The 18,865-nt window shown below is 39.0% G+C and overlaps 1 protein-coding gene across 2 annotated transcripts in view; it reads left to right on the top strand.

Annotated features, from left to right (window-relative positions):
* Nucleotides 1-18,865, top strand: part of EXD2 (exonuclease 3'-5' domain containing 2) — a 62,931-nt gene that overhangs the window by 7,256 nt on the left and 36,810 nt on the right. The window contains exon 2 of one of the 2 annotated variants that reach the window (XM_072839060.1): nucleotides 7,693-8,081. The exons of the other annotated variant lie outside the window; for it this stretch is intronic. Within the exon in view, the coding sequence (XP_072695161.1) occupies nucleotides 7,734-8,081 (348 nt within the window). The 5' untranslated portion in view covers nucleotides 7,693-7,733. The remainder of the gene's footprint in view (nucleotides 1-7,692; nucleotides 8,082-18,865) is intronic. 2 annotated transcript variants of the gene reach the window in all.

Consider the following 18,865-nt stretch of genomic DNA (forward strand, 5'->3'; position numbering starts at 1 on the left):
CGCCTGCCTTTGGCCCAGGGCGCGATCCTGGAGACCCGGGATCGAATCCCACATCAGGCTCCCGGTGCATGGAGCCTGCTTCTCCCTCTGCCTGTGTCTCTGCCTCTCTCTCTCTCTGTGACTATCATAAATAAATAAAAATTAAAAAAAAAAAGGGAGGCAATGTGGAATTCATATAAAGTGTAATAGAGGTTACTAAGGGTTGTGGGGGATGGAATGGGAAGTTATTGTTTGATGTCTATAGACTTTGTGTTTGGGATCATGAAGAAGTTCTGGAAATGACTAGTGATGTGCAATATTGTAAATGTAGTTAATGCCACTGAATCATACACTAAAAAAGGTTAAAATGGTAAAATTTTTTGTTGTATGTATTTTACTAAAATAAAAAAGTTCCACCTCAAAAAGCTGATACGGAAATTTTCAATGAGATACTTCTACATTTTTTTATGGAAGGTCTTCAAAATTCTGTATCTAATACTTACAGTACACTTTAAATTCGCTTGAACTTTTTCACCTGTACCGTGGTTCTTCATGCCTTTCGTGTCGTTGTCCATGTTGTTCCCTGTGCCAGGAGTGCCATCTGCCCACTGCCTGTGCACCAGGGGGACTCAGGCTCACTTCTTAGCCCCAGCGCCAGTCTCCCATACCCACCTCAAGTGTTTGTGTTAGCTCCCTGGGCTCCTTCCTCTCTGCTGTCCCTGTGCTGTGTGTTCTCTCCCTTCACTGCAACCTGTTCTCCAGGTATTTCTCCTTTTCTAAATCCTGAATTTTTGAAAGCAGATTGTGCCTTTCAGTCCTTTTTACCTAGAATCCAATGCAACGTCTGGCTTATTGAGAGTGCTGCATACATGTTTGCTGAATGAACCCTTTGGCTGGAAAAACACCCACACAATAACATCTCCATGTAAAAATGAGTTAATGCCTTTTTTTCTCCTCATGTGGAGGTACCCTGCTTGCTCTTTTGGTTTCCCTGTGAGGCCCTTCTTCTACATGGGCCACAGAGGCAAAGAATAAGTTAGGAACCATACTATATGCCTGGGAAGTCTGGATCTGAGAGAGCCCTTCTCAGTGGAAGCAAATCAATAATACTTCATTTTTAAAACTTTTTCTACTTCAATATCACTTTAATGTTATGAAATATGGAGAGGGGCACCTGGGTGGCTCAGCGGCTGAGCATCTGCCTTTGGCTCATTTTGTGATCCTGGGGTCCTGGGATCAAGTCCTGCCTCAGGGTCCTCATAGGGAGCCTGCTTCTTCCTCTGTCTATGTCACTACCTCTCTCTCTCTAGGTCTCATGAATGAATAAAACAAAACAAAACAAAAAAACAAAACAAAACAAAAAAAAACTTAAAAAAAAAGAAATGAGTGTGAAATGCAAAAATAAATGTAAAAAAATGAATAAAAACACATGTGAGAAGATGTTATTTTCTTTGAAAACAAAAATTCACTTATCTATGCAAAATGATGTTTAAGCTGAGGGGGAATACACAATCAAGATGCAAATTGGGCTCAAAGGATGAAACATTTGACTGAAACAAACAAGACAAAATTTCAAAGAAAGAAATGTAAAGCTTTGGATTTAAGTGAAAATATAAATTATAAATATATAAAATGGGGACTTAATTTGGTATCAGTGAATTTTAATTTACCACAAGCTTTATAAGACCCACTGTTGGGTTTCTTCTAATTAAAAACAAGTCATTTCACACAGCATTAATAAAATCTAGGGTCTAGACACTAGGAAGTAGTAGTACTGGTGTCCACACCAAGTGGATCCTGTCTCAAGTATTGAATACCTACCTGGGTGCCACATTTTAAGAGCTAAGTTGACAAATTTGGAGATGTTCAGAAGGACCTGGCCTCAATGGTGACCCTTCCAGGTCTCAGGAAGGCTGCTTGGATTATGAACAATGTTCTGAGGGGAGCCATAAAAGTTGTCTGAACATATTTCACAGGCTTTCAGGAGGGAGCACACATTGTCATTTCAGGGGCCAGACTGAACATCAAAGAGAGGAATTTCTGGGGTGTCTGAGTGCCTCAGTCGATTAAGTGCCCTACTCCTGATTTCAGCTCACATCATGATCTCAGGGTTGTGAGACTGAGCCTCATGTCCAGCTCCACACTGGGTTTGGAGCCTGCTTGAGATTCTCTCTCTCCATCTGTTTGCTTCTCCTCCCCTAAAAAACAAACAAACAAACAAACAAACAAACAAAAAAACCCTAAACTAAAAAGTGAGCAATTTCTAAGTAGGGAACTTCTGTAGAATACAAGGACTTTTCAACATAAGGTAATGAAGTCTGTTCTAGAAGTATTCAGGTAGAGACCAGGTCGTGATCTGTTAGGATTACCATGGTAAGGATTCTTAACTTGTGCAGGAGCTGAATTTGTCTCCTGAATTTTCACTCTATGATTCTTTGTTTTCCTTTAATAGGAATTCTGTGGTTTATAGAGCCCAATAGTGTAAGAGCTAACATTTATTGAACTCCAATATGTTAGCCAGTTATGCTTAAGTCAGGTGTATCAATCACCCTACTTAAAGTGATTGATACACCTGACTTAAGCCTCACAGGAGTCCTATGTTGTAGGTTCTATCTTTCTCATTTTACCAATGAGGAAGTGGAGACTTAGAGAAGATCAGTGAATTGCCCAACTTATATAGCTAACTGGATTTAGGGGCTGGATTTGAACTAAGGTATTTGACTCTAGGGGCCTCGTCTTTATCCTCTACCTTATGCTGCTCCTTGAACACCTTAACATATTTGTTTAATTCATCGAAATGTGATTTATTTCATTTTTTATAATCACATCTTAAGTGTTAAGTGGGATATTTATATTGTCTATCTCTAAAAAGCATCAATTAAAAAAACGAGTACTTTTCTAATTATCAAGAGATACACATACTTGCACGAAATTTGATAAATCAAAACTATAATCCTACTACCATTAGGTAACTACTGCTGTTGGTTTAGTGTTCAATTACTGTGTACAGTTTTATTTTTTTATTTTTTAAAATATTTTATTTATTTATTCATGAGAGACAGAGAGAGGCACAGACATAGGCAGAGGGAGAAGCAGGCTCCATGCAGGGAGCCTGACATGGGACTCGATCCCGGGTCTCCAGGATCACACCCTGGGCTGAAGGTGGCGCTAAACCACTGAGCCACCCGGGCTGCCCTGTGTACAGTTTTAAAAAGTAAATTAAAATAGATTGTTTCAGACATGGGAGATGGTAAGGCACCAAAGACTTTAGATTCCATAGCAAGCCTTGAGAGAGATGTCTTAGTCTGTTTGGACTGCTAAAGTAGAATATCACAGCTTGGGTGGATCCCCAAAAAAGGGACATTTATTTCTCACAGTTCTGGAGGCTTGAAGTCCAGGATCAGGGTGCCAGCATGGTTAGGTCCTGGTGAGAGCCCTCTTCCACAAGGCAGACTGTTGACTTCTCATTATATCTTCACATGGCAGGGATGAGAGGCAGGCAAGCTTTTATAAGGGTACTAATCCTGTCCATAGGGGTTCCACCCTCATGACTTCACTTAATCACCTTTCAGAGGCTCCACCTCCTAATACCATCACATTGGGAGATAGGATTTCAACATACGAACTTTAGAGGGACACAAACTTTAGGTTTGTAACACAAAATTTTATTTTTCTCACTTCTGGCCCAGTATTGAACCATACTGCTTCTTTATAGCATCAAGGCTCAGTTAAGGGGAAAAATATTTTTTTCATTGAAATAAACAGATTGAAGTAGAGACATTTATCATAAAATAGAACACCTTGAATTGAGTTTTATTCATTCAATGAATATTTATTATTATGAAATATTCAATATTGTTATCAGCTCTGTGCTAGTTACTGGGGATATATATTATATATATGTATATATATACTATATATGTGTGTATATATACACATATAAACTGTATATATGTATATACCGTATATATGTGTATATATGTATATACACATATACAGTACACACATACATATATATGTGTGTGTGTGTGTGTGTGTGTATATATATATATATATATATATATATATACTGTTGAAGAAGCCAGGTAAGGTCCCGGTTTTCATGGAGTTTACAATCTATTGTGAAAGACAGACGAGTGCACCAACAGTTATTCATCAGTCAGACCAATGGGAAAAATTCGGAAATATCACTGGATTTTTTTTTAATATAGCTGAATTTTGACAAATGTGTACACCTGTGTAATCCAAGCCTCCATCAAGACATGGAATGTAAAAAAAAAAAAAAAAACAGACATGGAATGTTACACAATTCTAGAAACCTCCCTCTTGGCTGAAATACTCTTCCCTATAATTTTTCATGACTGGCTCTTTGATGCTCAGTGCTCAGCTTAAATCTCTCTTCCCTGTCACCTACCATCACTCACCAGAGGCAACTATTGTTCAGATCTTCTTCTATTTTTTTAAATAAAATTTTATGTATTTATTCACAAGAGACACCAGAGAGAGAGAGAGGTAGAGACATAAGCAGGCAGAGGAAGAAGCAGGCTCCCCACAAGGAGCACAATGTGGGACTTGATCCTGAACCCCAGGATCATGCCCTGAGCTGAAGGCAGACGCTCAACCACTGAGCCACTCAGGAGTCCCTGTTCAGATCTTTTTCTACCATAGACTGATTTTAGTTGTTCTGGAACTTCATATAAATACAACATACAGTATCTCTTTTGTATTTGGCTTCTTTCATTCAGCCTAATATTATTTAAGATTCATGCATATATCAGTAATTCTTTTTATTTTTGCTAAGTAGTATCTCATTGTATGGATACCAACTGGACTGTTTCTGGGGTTTGGCTATTACAAACATTCTTATACAAGTCTTTTTTGTAGATAGATTTAATTTATCCAGCTTGGGACTCAGAGAACTATACTAAATCCATGTTCTCCATCTTCCAACTCTTCATTACATGGATGTTGAGTTTCTCAACCTATCTTCCATGTCTCTGTTATGTTTTCTACATCTTTCTCTCTGTGCTACATTCTGTGTGAGTTCTTCAGATTTATCTTCAATTCCCTAACTCTCTCTCTCCTCTCTCTGTCTGATCCAGGATTTAACCTTTCTATTAAGTATCGAACTTTTAAAAATTTTAACAAATATTTTTCATTTCTAGAATTGCTACTTTTTGTTTGTTCCTCTTCCTGTTTCAGATTTTATTTTCCTTAATTTCCCTGAGTGTTATTATTTTAAAGTTCCTTTCAGATCTCAGATATGGTTTTTTGTTTGTTTGTTTGTTTGGTTCTTCTGTGAACTGTTTTTATTGGCTTTTTGGATTTTTGGATTTTGGTTTTGTGTTTATTCATTTATGAGTGCTCCTCTAGGGACTGATCTTCTGTGGAAGTCCTGCATGTTTGAAACGGACAGACAGACACAGTCCAACAGAATTCACCAAGTCTAACCATTTTAGTTACTTGGCTTAGGGTTTTTTGTGAAGATAATGTGAACTTGGGCCCTGTACTTCTTCACAATGCAGGCTTGAGAGTCTGCCTTCCCATGAGGACCTCCACTCATACTTTCAGCCTTGGGCAGGTGGCTTGCCTGGACAGTAGTGGGTGAACACTTTCAGGTTTCTGTTCATAGACAGGGTAGCACTCTCCTGGGTCCCAGCTGTGCCCTGGGCTTGTGGCCTAGACTTCTGGTCATGGGCTGGCAATATACCCCAGCATTGGGGCTAGTATGAGTTCTGGTCTCTGCCCAGCTATATCTCCCACACATTGTGGGTTCCCTGCTTCCATTTCTGGCACCTAATGATTTCCTTTTCTTTTTTGAGTTTAACTCTATATTATACTTTTGTCTTTTTTGTGTCTCCCTCCGCCCCCCCCCCCCCACCGCTTTGTATTGTTTCCAATGGGAAAGGGAGGGTTTTGTGTTTGTTTGTTTGTTTGTTTGTTTTAAGAGAGAGCACATAAGCACAAGCAAGGGGGGCAGAGAGAGAGGGAGAAGCAGACTCCCCGCTGAGCAGGGAGCCTGATGCAGGGCTTGATTCCAGGGCCCTGGGATCATGACCCAAGCCGAAGGCATATGCTTAGCTGGCTGAGCTACCCAGGTGGCCTGGTGTTCTTTTTTTTTTTAAGCACCTTCTCATTATTTTAATTAGAAATTTGTGCACAGGGTAGCCCCGGTGGCGCAGCAGTTTAGCGCCACCTGCAGCCCAGGGCATGATCCTGGAGATCCTGGATCTAGTCCCATGTCGGGCTCTCTGCCTGTGTCTCTGCCTCTCTCTCTCTGCATCTCTATGAATAAATAAATAAAATCTTTTAAAAAAAAAAAGAAATTTGTGCAGATACTTTTTAAAAAAAATTTATTTACTTATTCATGAGAGACACAGAGAGAAGGCAGAGATACGCAGGCAAAGGGAGAAGCAGACTCCTCCCAGGGAACCTGATGTAGGACTCGATCAGAACTCTGGGATCACGCCCTGAGCCAAAGGCAGACGCTCAACTGCTGAGCCACCCAGGCATCCCCAGATTCTTTAATCTCATTAAGCCTTCAGTAAAAGTACTGGAGAAAGTACACATGAGTACTTAGCACAGTTTCTGCAGTTACTTATATATTTTTAAAACAACACAGCCATTTTATTGTTTTCATTAGCAGTGTAATAATTGTGATTTTATTTTTCATCTCCAGTGCCAAATATCTCTGTAGGCATGATTATAGGCCAGGGTTGTTGTAAATATTAAATGATTTAAAAAATAATTGTTACTTTGAAATTTTGAAAAATGATAAAAATAGTACACATTCAATAGGAAACTCTCAGCTCTATAGAAGTGTAGGCACAGTCTAGCAGATCACTGTTTCTTTGGGCATTATAGATTTTAGGCCAGTGCCCACAGATGGGTGGCACAGAGCCCAGAGTGTTTTTGTTTGGCTGGCACAATGTTTTAAAAACTGTAGATTTGGAAAAAAAAAAAAACAAAAAACTGTAGATTTGTTGCTGACACTTAAAAATAGTGACATTTCACATAAAATTTAGATATCTGACTTTTGTTGAATAATGGAGTTATCTGACTGCTTCCCAAACAATATCAATCACCTTGTGTTAAATGGTGTTTGTCCCATGATTGCTCTCTATGACTGAGGCCAAGGGCTGCTTCCCATTTATTATTATACATTTTTCTGTTGTTAGTTAAGTAGTACAGAAATAGTACTATATAACCATTTCTCTGTCAAAAATAGGAAAACAAAAGATAGATGGTGGAGAAAATCACATGTGATAAGAAAAATGGAAGAAAGACTATTTTGTGGGGTTTCCCTGACTAAATCAATCTACCATTCTTATTTTTTTTAATTGTATAAACTAAATGAACATCAAACTGATCACACAGTGGTCACCTAAGGGTAAGAGGATTATAATTCATTTTGATTTTTCAAATTCTGTGCAAGTGTGTATATGTTCAGACACTCTGTTATCCCATGATTAAGTGAGCGCTGGGCAGCTAGTAGAGGGTAGAGGGGTTTTCTCGGGTGAGAATGAAGATAGAGATGGAGTACAGAATGTACAAAAGTGAGGAAAATAAATATCCCTCTCTGTGGAAATCTGTAGCATTTTGTCTTAGTTTGTGGACTGGTAGATTATGAGTGGAGCACTTTTTAGAGGAAAACATGTTTCCATCTGGGTTTGAATTCTATATGTAAATATATTGTTGCCACTTGTTTTGCAGATTGTGGGATTAGTGATATGCTTTCCTAAACAGCACAAAAAATGTTGAAGATGTCTAGATACTTAATGGCTTTGACAATGACCACCCTCGTCGGTGTGGCCGTGGGGGGGTTTGTCCTATGGAAAGGCATCCAGCGGCGGCGGAGGAATAAAGCGAGCCTTGACGCTGGGCAGCAGTGGCTTTGGCAGCAGCAAGCACCCGGTGGGAGACAGCTGCCCCCTCCAGAGGAGGACCAGCTGCGCCCCAGTGCCCCCAGAGCCTCATGGGAGGAGAGGATCCTCGGAGCAAAGGTGGTGACTGTGTCTCAGGAGGCCGAGTGGGATCAAATCGAGCCCTTGCTTAGGAGTGAGTTAGAAGATTTTCCAGTACTTGGAATCGACTGTGAGTGGGTAAGTTAAAAAGCAAAAATAAAATGTGTAAATCTTTTCTGCTTTTCTAAGTTGGGACCTTGAATAGTCAAGTAGAGAATAAGATTAAAGGAGAATTAGCTTGTTCTCAACTAGCTCACAAATAGAATTTGGCAGAAGGAGAAGCTGCTTCTCTTCTCAGGACAGGGGAGAGCTTATGATCATGAGTTCTAGAGTGGCACAGATCCGTACAAATTCCATTTTGACCACTTATCATTCTTTGAACTTGGACAACCTACTTACCCTCTCAGTCTCAGTGAATTTGTGTCCAATAGGGATGTAATGGTCTCTCCCTCCCAGGGCTTTTCAAAGGATTCAAATGGACAAGCCCTATAAAGGGTTCATGATGATTTTCACATATAGTAAGTGCTCATTAAATATTAGCTACTATTAATATTTTTTTACTATTAATATTTTTAATAGTATTTTCATAAGGATACCATGAAGTAGTAGTTAGTTCAGATAGAAATAGAAGTTAGTTAAGGAAGTCTCCTTAAATGGGAATTATTTTTTTTTTTAAATTTTTATTTATTTATGATAGTCACATAGAGAGAGAGAGAGAGAGAGAGGCAGAGACATAGGCAGAGGGAGAAGCAGGCTCCATGCACTGGGAGCCCGATGTGGGATTCGATCCTAGGTCTCCAGGATCGCGCCCTGGGCCAAAGGCAGGCGCCAAACCGCTGCGCCACCCAGGGATCCCTTAAATGGGAATTATTACACAAAGTAACATTTTAAGAGATAACAGTTAAAATTTGAAATACTGTTTACTTGTATCATCTTGTTTAATTTCTACAGTAATCCAATGTAGGAAGAACTATTATTATTTATTTTTTTTATTTTTTAGGAAGAACTATTATTATCTTTGCTTTACACTTTACTTAAAAAGGTAACCACTTGAGCCCAGGTCTTTCTTAACCATGTGGTTAATCTGTCCTTTGTTCTTTTTTTATTTTATTTTATTTATTTATTCATGAGACACACAGAGAGAGACAGAGAGAGGCAGAGACACAGGCAGAGGGAGAAGCAGGCTCCATGCCGGAAGCCCGACATGGGACTCGATCCCAGGTCTCCAGGATCACACTCTGGGCTGAAGGCAGGCGCTAAACCACTGAGCCACCTGGGCTACCCTCCTTTGTTCTTTCTTAAGATGTTTATTTATTTGTTTGTTTATTTTTAAAGATATTATTTGGGGCCTGATCCCTGGGACTCCAGGATCACGCCCTGAGCTGAAGGCAAACACTCAACTGCTGAGCCACTCAGGCATCTTAAGATATTTATTTATTTATTTATTTATTTATTTATTTATTTATTTATTTATTTAGCTAGCTAGCTAGCTAGCTAGCTAGCTAGCTAGCTAGCTAGCTGTGAACAGGGGGAGGGGCAGAAGGAGAGGGAGTAGGAGATTCCAAGCAGACTCTGTGACAAGTACATGAAGCTCAACATGGGATTTAGTCTCGCAAACCTGAGATCATGATCTAAGCCAAAATCAAGGGTCCAGCACTTAGCTGACTGAGCCTCCTAGGCACCCCACATCTGGTTAATTTTTCTAATAACTTCTCCTTTGAGAGAGTTGTTACATCGTAGTGAGGAGGAGCCTATGGTGCATCTATTCTTCCTCTGTCATTCTGATTCACAGAGTGAACTTTAATCTCCTTGAAACAGAAGATAGTATAAAAGAAATAAATTATAGTTATCATTTCTTACTGATTCAGTAGAATGCCTTGCCAGGATTCTCTGATGTATGTCTTCTGGATATCTAGGATTTGGCCTAGAGCCAAGACATGGAATCAGAAGAGACTAAGCAGAATACTGCTGGAAAATCAGATCACAGCATGGTAGGAGGCCTAGCCTGTGCCAGTGTGGTGATGACCAAGGAACATGTGACAGCATGGGCAAGGTTTAGTAGTCACACAAGACCTCATACGTTGGCTACTGGAGGGTACATTGTATCCGCAGTAATAGTAGTTGTTTCTACCAATAACCATGGGCAATCAGGAAAGGATTAGACACTTCTGCTATATTCTGTATAAAAAATTAAATCATTTTAGAAAGATTTACACCAACAATAATAGAAGGAGCCATTGCTAAATAGCTTTAGTAGATGAAGAGAGTTCACTTTTGCCATTTTCTAACTAAATAAAGTATAAGTGCAGCAACAGGGTAGTCTGAAGTGACTAGTTAGTGATAGCATTGTTTAATTACTGTAGCAGAGACATGGATAAGTTAAAGTGACAAATAATCCCAAAACCTACTTCATTTTGGCTTTGGGTAAATATTGAACTCTTGCTGGAGGCCACATCTCCTTCAGGTATGATTCCTTTTCCCTGATTGCAGCCACAGAAAAGCTTTAGGAAAAAAAATCATCCATTCCTTTTTCTCTCCATTCTTCCATTTCTTTTCTTTTTTTCTTTTAGAGATGGGAGGGGCAGAGGGAGAGGGAGAAATAGACTCCCCACTGAGCAAGGAGCTGATGCAGGACTCCATCTCACAGCCCTGAGATCATGACCTGAGCCAAAATCAAGATTCAGACACCTAACCAACTGCCCCACCTAGGCACCCCTCTCTTTTATATTTAACATATTGGTGTCTCCCTGCATTCATTCTCCACAGTTTCTTTAGGTCTCTTTTACAGTCCCCTTTTTCTTTATTTAGTTTTATCTAATCTGTTTAACTTGCCCCTTAAGTCTTTTTTTTTTAACCTTTTTTTGGTGAAATAAGACACATCAAGAAAAGTGCATGAAACAAAAATAGCTAAATGATTTATCTGAAGAGAACAGCTGTGTAACTAGAAACTAGGTCAGTAAATGAAAGATTGCTAGTACCCCAGGAGCTCCCCTTATAAGCCCTTATAATCATTGTCCCCCAAAGGGTTATCATTAAACTGATTTCATAGTATTCACATTCTTGTTTTTATTTATACTTTTATTACTTAAGCATGCATCCCTAAGTACTGTAATTTGGATTTGCTGGCTTTTAAAATTTAATATATGTGAAATGGTCGACTTATTTTGTCTCTGTCTTCTTTTGCTCAACATTATGTTTGTGAGATTTGCCTATGGTGTGTGTAACTGTGATTTTTTGCATATAGTAATCCATTGTATAAAAATATCATGATTTATTCATCCATTCTAATATTGATTGATATTTGGGTTGTTTGTGGTTTGGGGCACTTACAAAGAATGTTGCAGTGAACATATGCACTCATTATTATTTGGCATATGCATCTATGAGTGGAGTCCTGGATCATAGAATTGTGTGTATATGGATAATGCCAAGCTGTTTGCCAAGGTGGTTTTCACTAGTGTACCCTCCAATTAGTATTGTATGAGTATAACCATTGTTCCAGTTGTTTTCAGAAGTGGTTCTACTGATTTAACCTCTCACCAAGACTATATGAAAATTGTCTTTGTCATATATCTTGTCAATATTTGATACTGTCAGATTTTTATTTATTTTTAATTTTTATGTATTTTTTGTAATGTCAGTTTTTAAATACCAACCATTCCCATGAGTATGTAGTAATATTTCATTGTGATTTTATTTTTTTAAAGATTCTATTTATTTATTCTTGAAAGACACAGAGAGAGAGAGAGGCAGAGACATAGACAGGGAGAAGCCAGCTCCCTGTGGGGAGCCTGATACAGGACTCGATCCCAGGACCCCAGGATCACACCCTGAGCCAGAGGCAGATGCTTAGGCAAATGCTAAGCCACCTAGATGTCCCTCATTGTGGTTTAATTTTCATATCCTGATTACTAATGAGATTAAGTATCTTTTCAAAAAAATTTTTTAATCCAATATATTTAGTTATACCATCTTGCATTTTTTAAAAGATTTTGTTTGTTTATTTATGACAGACAGAGAGAGAGGCAGAGACACAGGCAGAGGGAGAAGCAGGCTCCACACAAGGAGCCCAATGTGGGACCTGATCCTGGGAGTCCGGGATCACGCCCTGAGCAGAAGGCAGATGCTCAACTGCTGAGCCACCCAGGCATCCCTACCATTTTGCATTAAAAAAAAATTTTTTTTGGAAGTTTTTATTTAGATTCCAGTTAGTTAACATACAGTATAATATTAGTTTCAGGAGTGCAATGCAGTGCTTTAATAACACTTCCATTTAACACCCGGTGCTCATCACAAATGTGCTTGTTAATCCCTATCACCTCTTTAACTCATTCAACCCACCTCTCCCCTCGTAACCATCTGGTTCTCTACAGTTAAGAGTTAAGGGTTCTTTATATATTTAGGATACTAACCCTTTTCAAATATCTTCTGCCATTCAGTAGGTTGTCTTTTAGTTTTGTTGATTGTTTTCTTCACTGTGCTAAAAAGTTTTTATTTGTTTATTTTATTTTTTGATTGAGCATCTTTTTTACATTTTATGGATCATTTAGATATCTTCTTTTATGGAGTATCTGTTCAAGTGTCTTGTCCCTTTTTCTTTGAATTGTCTTTTTTTTACCGATTTATAGGAGTTCTTTATATATTCTGGGTATGAATCCTTTGTGAGTTAAATGTTAGTACAACTAGGACAACCTAGTACAACTAGGTTTACCTTGAAAAGGTAAACATTTCCTCACTGCTCAGCCATGCCACTTCACCACAAAAACAAGTGTCTGTATAAGAGTAGATCTGTTTCTGGGCTCTCTAGTGATCTATTCTTTTCTATTCTTGCACCTATCATCACAAAATATCTTAGTGTTGTTTTATCTTGACTCCCGATATCTGGGACAGCAAGACTTGCCATCTTATTCTTTTTCCAGAATATCTTAGTCTTGGTCCTTGACATTTTCTTATTTATTTTTGCTTTTCAGGTTCTACAAAAAATTTTTTGATATTTTTTTTAAGATTTTGTTTATTTATTCATGAGAGACACAGAGAGAGAGAAGCAGAGACACAGGCAGAGAGAGAAGCAGGCTCCATGCTGGGAGCTTGATGTGGGACTCGATCCTGGGACTCCAGGATCACACTGCGGGCTAAAGGCAGGCGCCCAACAGCTGAGCCACTCAGGCGTCCCCAACTTTTGATATTTTTTTTTTTTTTTAATTTTTTTTTTTTTTTTTTTTTATTTATGATAGTCACAGAGAGAGAGGCAGAGACACAGGCAGAGGGAGAAGCAGGCTCCATGCACCGGGAGCCCGATGTGGGATTCGATCCTGGGTCTCCAGGATCGCGCCCTAGGCCAAAGGCAGGCGCCAAACCGCTGCGCCACCTAGGGATCCCAACTTTTGATATTTTGATTGAAATTGTATTGCATCAATACATCCATTTGTGGGGAATTAACTTCTTATAATATTGAGTTTCTAGTCTAAATATTTATATAGATCTTTAATTTCTCCTAAAAATCTATTTATAGTTTTCTATGATTTAAAAAATTGTTATACATGAAATCTTAAAAAATTTTTGTGTTTCTGGTATAAAGAAATGCAGTTGATTTTTATATGTTTCTCATATTAAGGAACTTTACTAACCTCATTAATTCAAATACTTGTAGGTTTTTTGAGTTTCTGTGTACATGTACACTATTACATCATTTGAGAAATGACAGTTTTATTTATTTACAGTCCTTACACTTTTTGTTTCTTTTCCTATCTTACCGTAGTGACTAGGATCACAGTGTAGTGCTTAGTAGAAGTGATAATAGTAGGCATCCTTGGCTCATTCCCTATCTCAAAATGATAGCTTTCAACATTTTCATATTGAGTACGATATCTGCCATAGGTTTGTTTGCAGATCCCTTTACCAGATTAAGTACATTAAATTCTATTCTTGATTTGTTAAGAGGGTTTTTTTTTTGTTTGTTTATGAATAGTTGTTGAATTTTACCAAGGCTTTTTCTGTGTTTTCTTTCTTTCTTTTTTCTCTGCGTTTCTTTTTAAATTATTTTTAAAACATTTTTTTTGAGGTGGGAGAGGGGCAGAGGGAGAGAGAGAGAAAGCATCCTCAAACAGGCACCTGGCTCAGTGCAGAGACTGATGGGAGGCTCACTCTTACTACCATGAGATCATGACCTGAGCTGAAATCAAGAGTCTGACACTTAACCAACTGAGCCACCCTAGCGCCCTTTTTCTGTATTTCTTGAGATGACTATGTGGGTTTTTTTCTTTTTTTTTTTTTTTAAGATTTTATTTATTCATGAGAGATGCAGAGAGAGAGGCAGAGACATAAGAGGCTCTCTTAAGGGAGCCCAATACAGGACTTGATCCTGGGACTGCGGGATCATGCCCTGAGCCAAAGGCAGATGCTCAACCACTGAGCCACCCAGGCGTCCCTGTAGTTTTTCTTCTTTATTCTGTGGTGGTAGTGAAATACATTGATTTTTTAATTTCTGGAGTAAATTCAACTTGGTCATGATGTCTTATTCTTTTTATACGTCACTGAATTCATTTTGCTAATGCTTTTTACAGAATTTTTAAAAAACTATGTTCATGAGTGATACTGGTTTATAATTTTCTTTTCTAGAAATGACCCTGTCCAATTTTGATAAAAAGTCATGCTGGTCTCATACAACAGGTTAAGACTTTCCTTATTTTTGCATTCTCTGGAAGAGTTTGTATAAGATTGCCATTCTTCTTTTCTTAAATACTTGATTAGAATCTACTGGTAAAGTCATCTGGAGTGTTTTTTTTTTTAGGGTAGTGTTTGAATTATGGATATAATTTCTTTAATAGTTTTGGAGCTATTCAAATTTCATATTTCTTCAGGCCTTTTAAAAAATTGTTTAGTTATAAGTAGATAATCTCTATACCCAGTGTGGAGCTCAAATTCCTGACCCCAATGGGGATCCCTGGGTGGCTCAGCGGTTTAGCGCCTGCCTTCATGCCCAAGGCGTGATCCTGGAGTCCCAGGATCGAGTCTCACATTGGGCTCCCTGCATGGATCCTGCTTCTCTCTCTCTGCCTGTGTCTCTGACTCTCTCTCTCTCTCTCTCTGTCTCTCATAAATTAAGAAATAAAATCTTTAAAAAATTCCTGACCCCAAGATCAAGAGTGGCATGCTCTTCCAGCTGAGCCAGCCAGGCGCCCCATCTTCATGTCTATTTTGAGAAGTTATATTTTTTATCTAAAGCTGCTTTCAAATTTTTAAATTATGGGCATAGGGCAGCCCGGGTGGCTCAGCGGTTTAGCGCCACTTCAGCCCAGGGAGACCAGGGAGACCTGGAGACCTGGGATCGAGTTCCACGTCAGGCTCCCTGCATGGAGCCTGCTTCTCCCTCTGCCTGTGTCTCTGCCTCTCTCTCTCTTCTCTGTGTATTCTCATGAATAAATAAATAAAATCTTAAAAAAAATAAATTCTGGGCATAAACTTGTTTATAATATCTTCAGACAGGTTTTCCCCCATTCTGAAGGGTATGTAGGGATGGCTCTCTTTTCATTCTTGACATCACTTATTTGTGCTTCTCTTTTTTTTTCTTGATCACTCCTTCTATGCACCTATCAATTTTATTAGTCTTTTCAAAGAAGGAACTTCACACCTTGTTGATCTTCTTATTATGTTTGTGTTCTATTCATTGATTTCTGCTCTCTCTCTTTTTTCTGCTCACTTGGGTATAAGTTTCTGTTCTCCACTTATTCTTCAAACTACTTTAATCTGACTTCCTACTATATCATGTCACTGAAACTGATCAAGTTGATAGCTTTCTTGTTTTTTTTAATATATTTTTTAAAGATTTTATTTATGTATTCATTGAGACACAGAGAGAGAGAGAGAGGCAGAGACACAGGCAGAGGGAGAAGCAGGCTCCATACAGAGAGCCTGACGTGGGACTCGATCCGGTGTCTCCAGGATCACACCCTGGGCTGCAGGCGGCGCTAAACCGCTGCGCCACTGTGGCTGCCCGCTTTCTTGTTTTCTAATCCAGAAGACACTTGTTTGGACTCGTGTTATTCTAGCTCTCAAAAGCATCTGCATGGTTCCTACATAAGATATTCTTCTTGGTGTTCGTGACTTCATACTCTCTTGTCTCCTAGCATACTGTTCTTTCCTCTTTTTCCTCTTCTGATTTCCCTTTTACCGTACATCTAAATACTGAAGTGACTCAAGTATGGTCTCTTCTGTATCTGCCCCAGGGACTGCAAACTCATGTGTCTGAAAGTTCCAGACAGGAAATGTAAATGAGTGATATGGAGTAATGGTTTGCATTTTCGAACGGAAGAGATATTCTTAAATTTCATAAAGAAATAGGCCTTTTCCTTAAACACAAGGTCTCTATGATCTTTATTTTCCTAGTTTTAATAGAGATATGGATCCTGAGAAATATTTCTTTCTATTAGAAGAATAGTGATGGGGTGCCTGGATGACTCAATCATTTAAGCATCTGACTTTGGCTCAGGTCATGATCTCTGGCAGGCAGGGTGGAGAGGAGGGTCCTGGGATCAAGCCCCCATGGGTGCACTTTCTCCCAAGTGTGTGCTCTCTCTCAAGTATGCATGCTAAGTAAATAAATAAAAATCTTAAAAAAAAAGTATATAAAAACTGGTAAATGGAAAATGATAGTTGGCTTCAGTGTTGAGAAGACATTATGGTAAAGAATTCATGCCTTATGTAAATGAGGAAGCTGCTATACAGATTAAGCCAAGTGTTCCTGGATTGTCCAATTCTTTAAAGAGAAACTTTGAATATAGATTTATTTTAAAAATGTGAGCTTTACTAATTTTTAAATTTTGGTGCAAGTTTTTAAATATGTGGAGACCAAAATAATAATAATATTAAACATGTCTGTGGATCAGCAGATGCATCCATGGAACACCAATTTATGTCCTCTAATCTACATTCTTCTCTTAAGTGATCTCATCTATTTTATAGCTTTCATATGCTGATGACTCTCAAAATCAGAACTCCAGGCTTTTATATCCACCTACTTGACCTCTTCCCTTCAATGTCTAATAGTCATCTCAAACCTAACATGTTCCTAACAGATTCTTGAGTTTTTCTCTTTAAATCTGTATTATCCTTAGTCTTCTCTACCTTTAAGATGAAAATCAGGGAGACATCCTCTCCCCTAAGGGCTGACCAAAAGAAATGATGAGATTGAAAGTCAGATACAAACAAAGTTATGGTATGCAGAGTTTCTTCAATGGCAAAATATATAGAAATTCAGGGAAGTGGTTACAGAAACAAGAAATAACACAGCATGCTACCAGATAGAGACAGAGGTATGGGTTTCCAAACCCCCCTGAATTACTCATGTTAATGTACAATTATGCATAAATCACTTGTACAAAATAAGGTTTCTGCCATGTTTTAGAAGCTAAAATATGCCTTTCTCTTGGGAACGTGGAGATGAAGATGTTAAATTTCTTTCTGGCCCTTGCCTCCTGCCTGATTTTTTTCTAGAGTCTCTGGCTACAGATGTCCTTGCTTAACAGGGGCAAATAATTGGTGCAACAAAGACTGAATAAAGTGAAGGTCATTTTCTGGAAGGCCATTGTTCTGCAGGCCCAGGCCTCAGGCCTACTGGAGGTCTACTCCCTTTTCCTTATTATTAACCCTTTTCTAGTAATACTACCTAATGCTGTATCCATCTACTTCTCTACATCTCTGCTTCCCCTACCCAAGCCTCAAGTGACTCTCATCTGGACCTTTGTAGTATCCTCCTGACTAGCCTCCCTGCTTGGATTCCTGTGCACCTACAGTCAGTCCCTCCCTCAATAGTAACCAAAGTGAACTTTTAAAAGTGAAAGTCAGATCATTTCAGTCTTCTGCTTAAAACCCTTTCATTGCTTTGAATAAAACAGAGATGGCTTAATTACTTATCTGTACTTAAGGATTTACATGCTCTGGCTTCTCAGCATCTCTGATTTGTCTCCTGTTCTCTTCCCATCTTATTTTTTTTCATCCTCTTATTATTACTTGCCAGCCTCATTAAGCTTTTATTCTGTTACTTGAAAAGGACAAGCTCATTCGTGTCTCAAAGCCATAGTCTAAATTTAACTGATACATAAACTCTACAGACTAAGGACGCTCATTAGTTAATCTGTTTAAGCCCAGAAGATTGTCCCAAATCATTCTTTACTCTCTGCTGCCATCATGGGGTCATTTAAAGAATTGTGGGCTTTTCCAGAAAGTTTTATCAGCTCTAGACTTCTAAAAATCATGAAGCCAAAATGGATTATCCAGTGGCCCTCAGAAAGGAGACTCCCTAAACCAGTGCTCTCTAAGTGAATTACTGAATATAGAAAAGTGTTGGAAATTTTGTGTATAATTCTTTTTTTTTTTAAGATTTTTATTTATTGGGATCCCTGGGTGGCGCAGCGGTATAGCGCGCCTGCCTTTGGCCCAGGGCGCGATCCTGGAGACCCGGGATCGAATCCCACGTCAGGCTCCCAGTGCATGGAGCCTGCTTCTCCCTCTGCCTGTGTCTCTGCCTCTCTCTCTCTCTCTCTCTCTCTCTGTGACTATCATAAATAAATAAATTAATTAATTTAAAAAAAGATTTTTATTTATTTATTTGACACAGAGAGAGAGAGAGAGAGAGAGAGTACAAGCAAGGGGAGCGGCAGGCAGAGGGAGAGGAGGGAGCAGGGAGCCTGACGCAGGGCTTTGTCTATAATTCTTGCTGGCACATTCATTAAAAGTTTTTAGTTTTGTGTATATCTAATGTCTCTAGCAGGGCAGCCCCGGTGGCTCAGTGGTTTAGTGCCGCCTTCGGCCCAGGGCGTGATCCTGGAGACCCAGGATCGAGTCCCACATTGGGCTCCCTGCATAGAGCCTGCTTCTCCCTCTGCCTGTGCCTCTGCCTCCCTCCCTCTCTCTCTCTCTGTGTG

Source organism: Canis lupus, chromosome 9 (assembly GCF_048164855.1).
Source record: "Canis lupus baileyi chromosome 9, mCanLup2.hap1, whole genome shotgun sequence".
Lineage (NCBI taxonomy): Eukaryota > Metazoa > Chordata > Mammalia > Carnivora > Canidae > Canis > Canis lupus.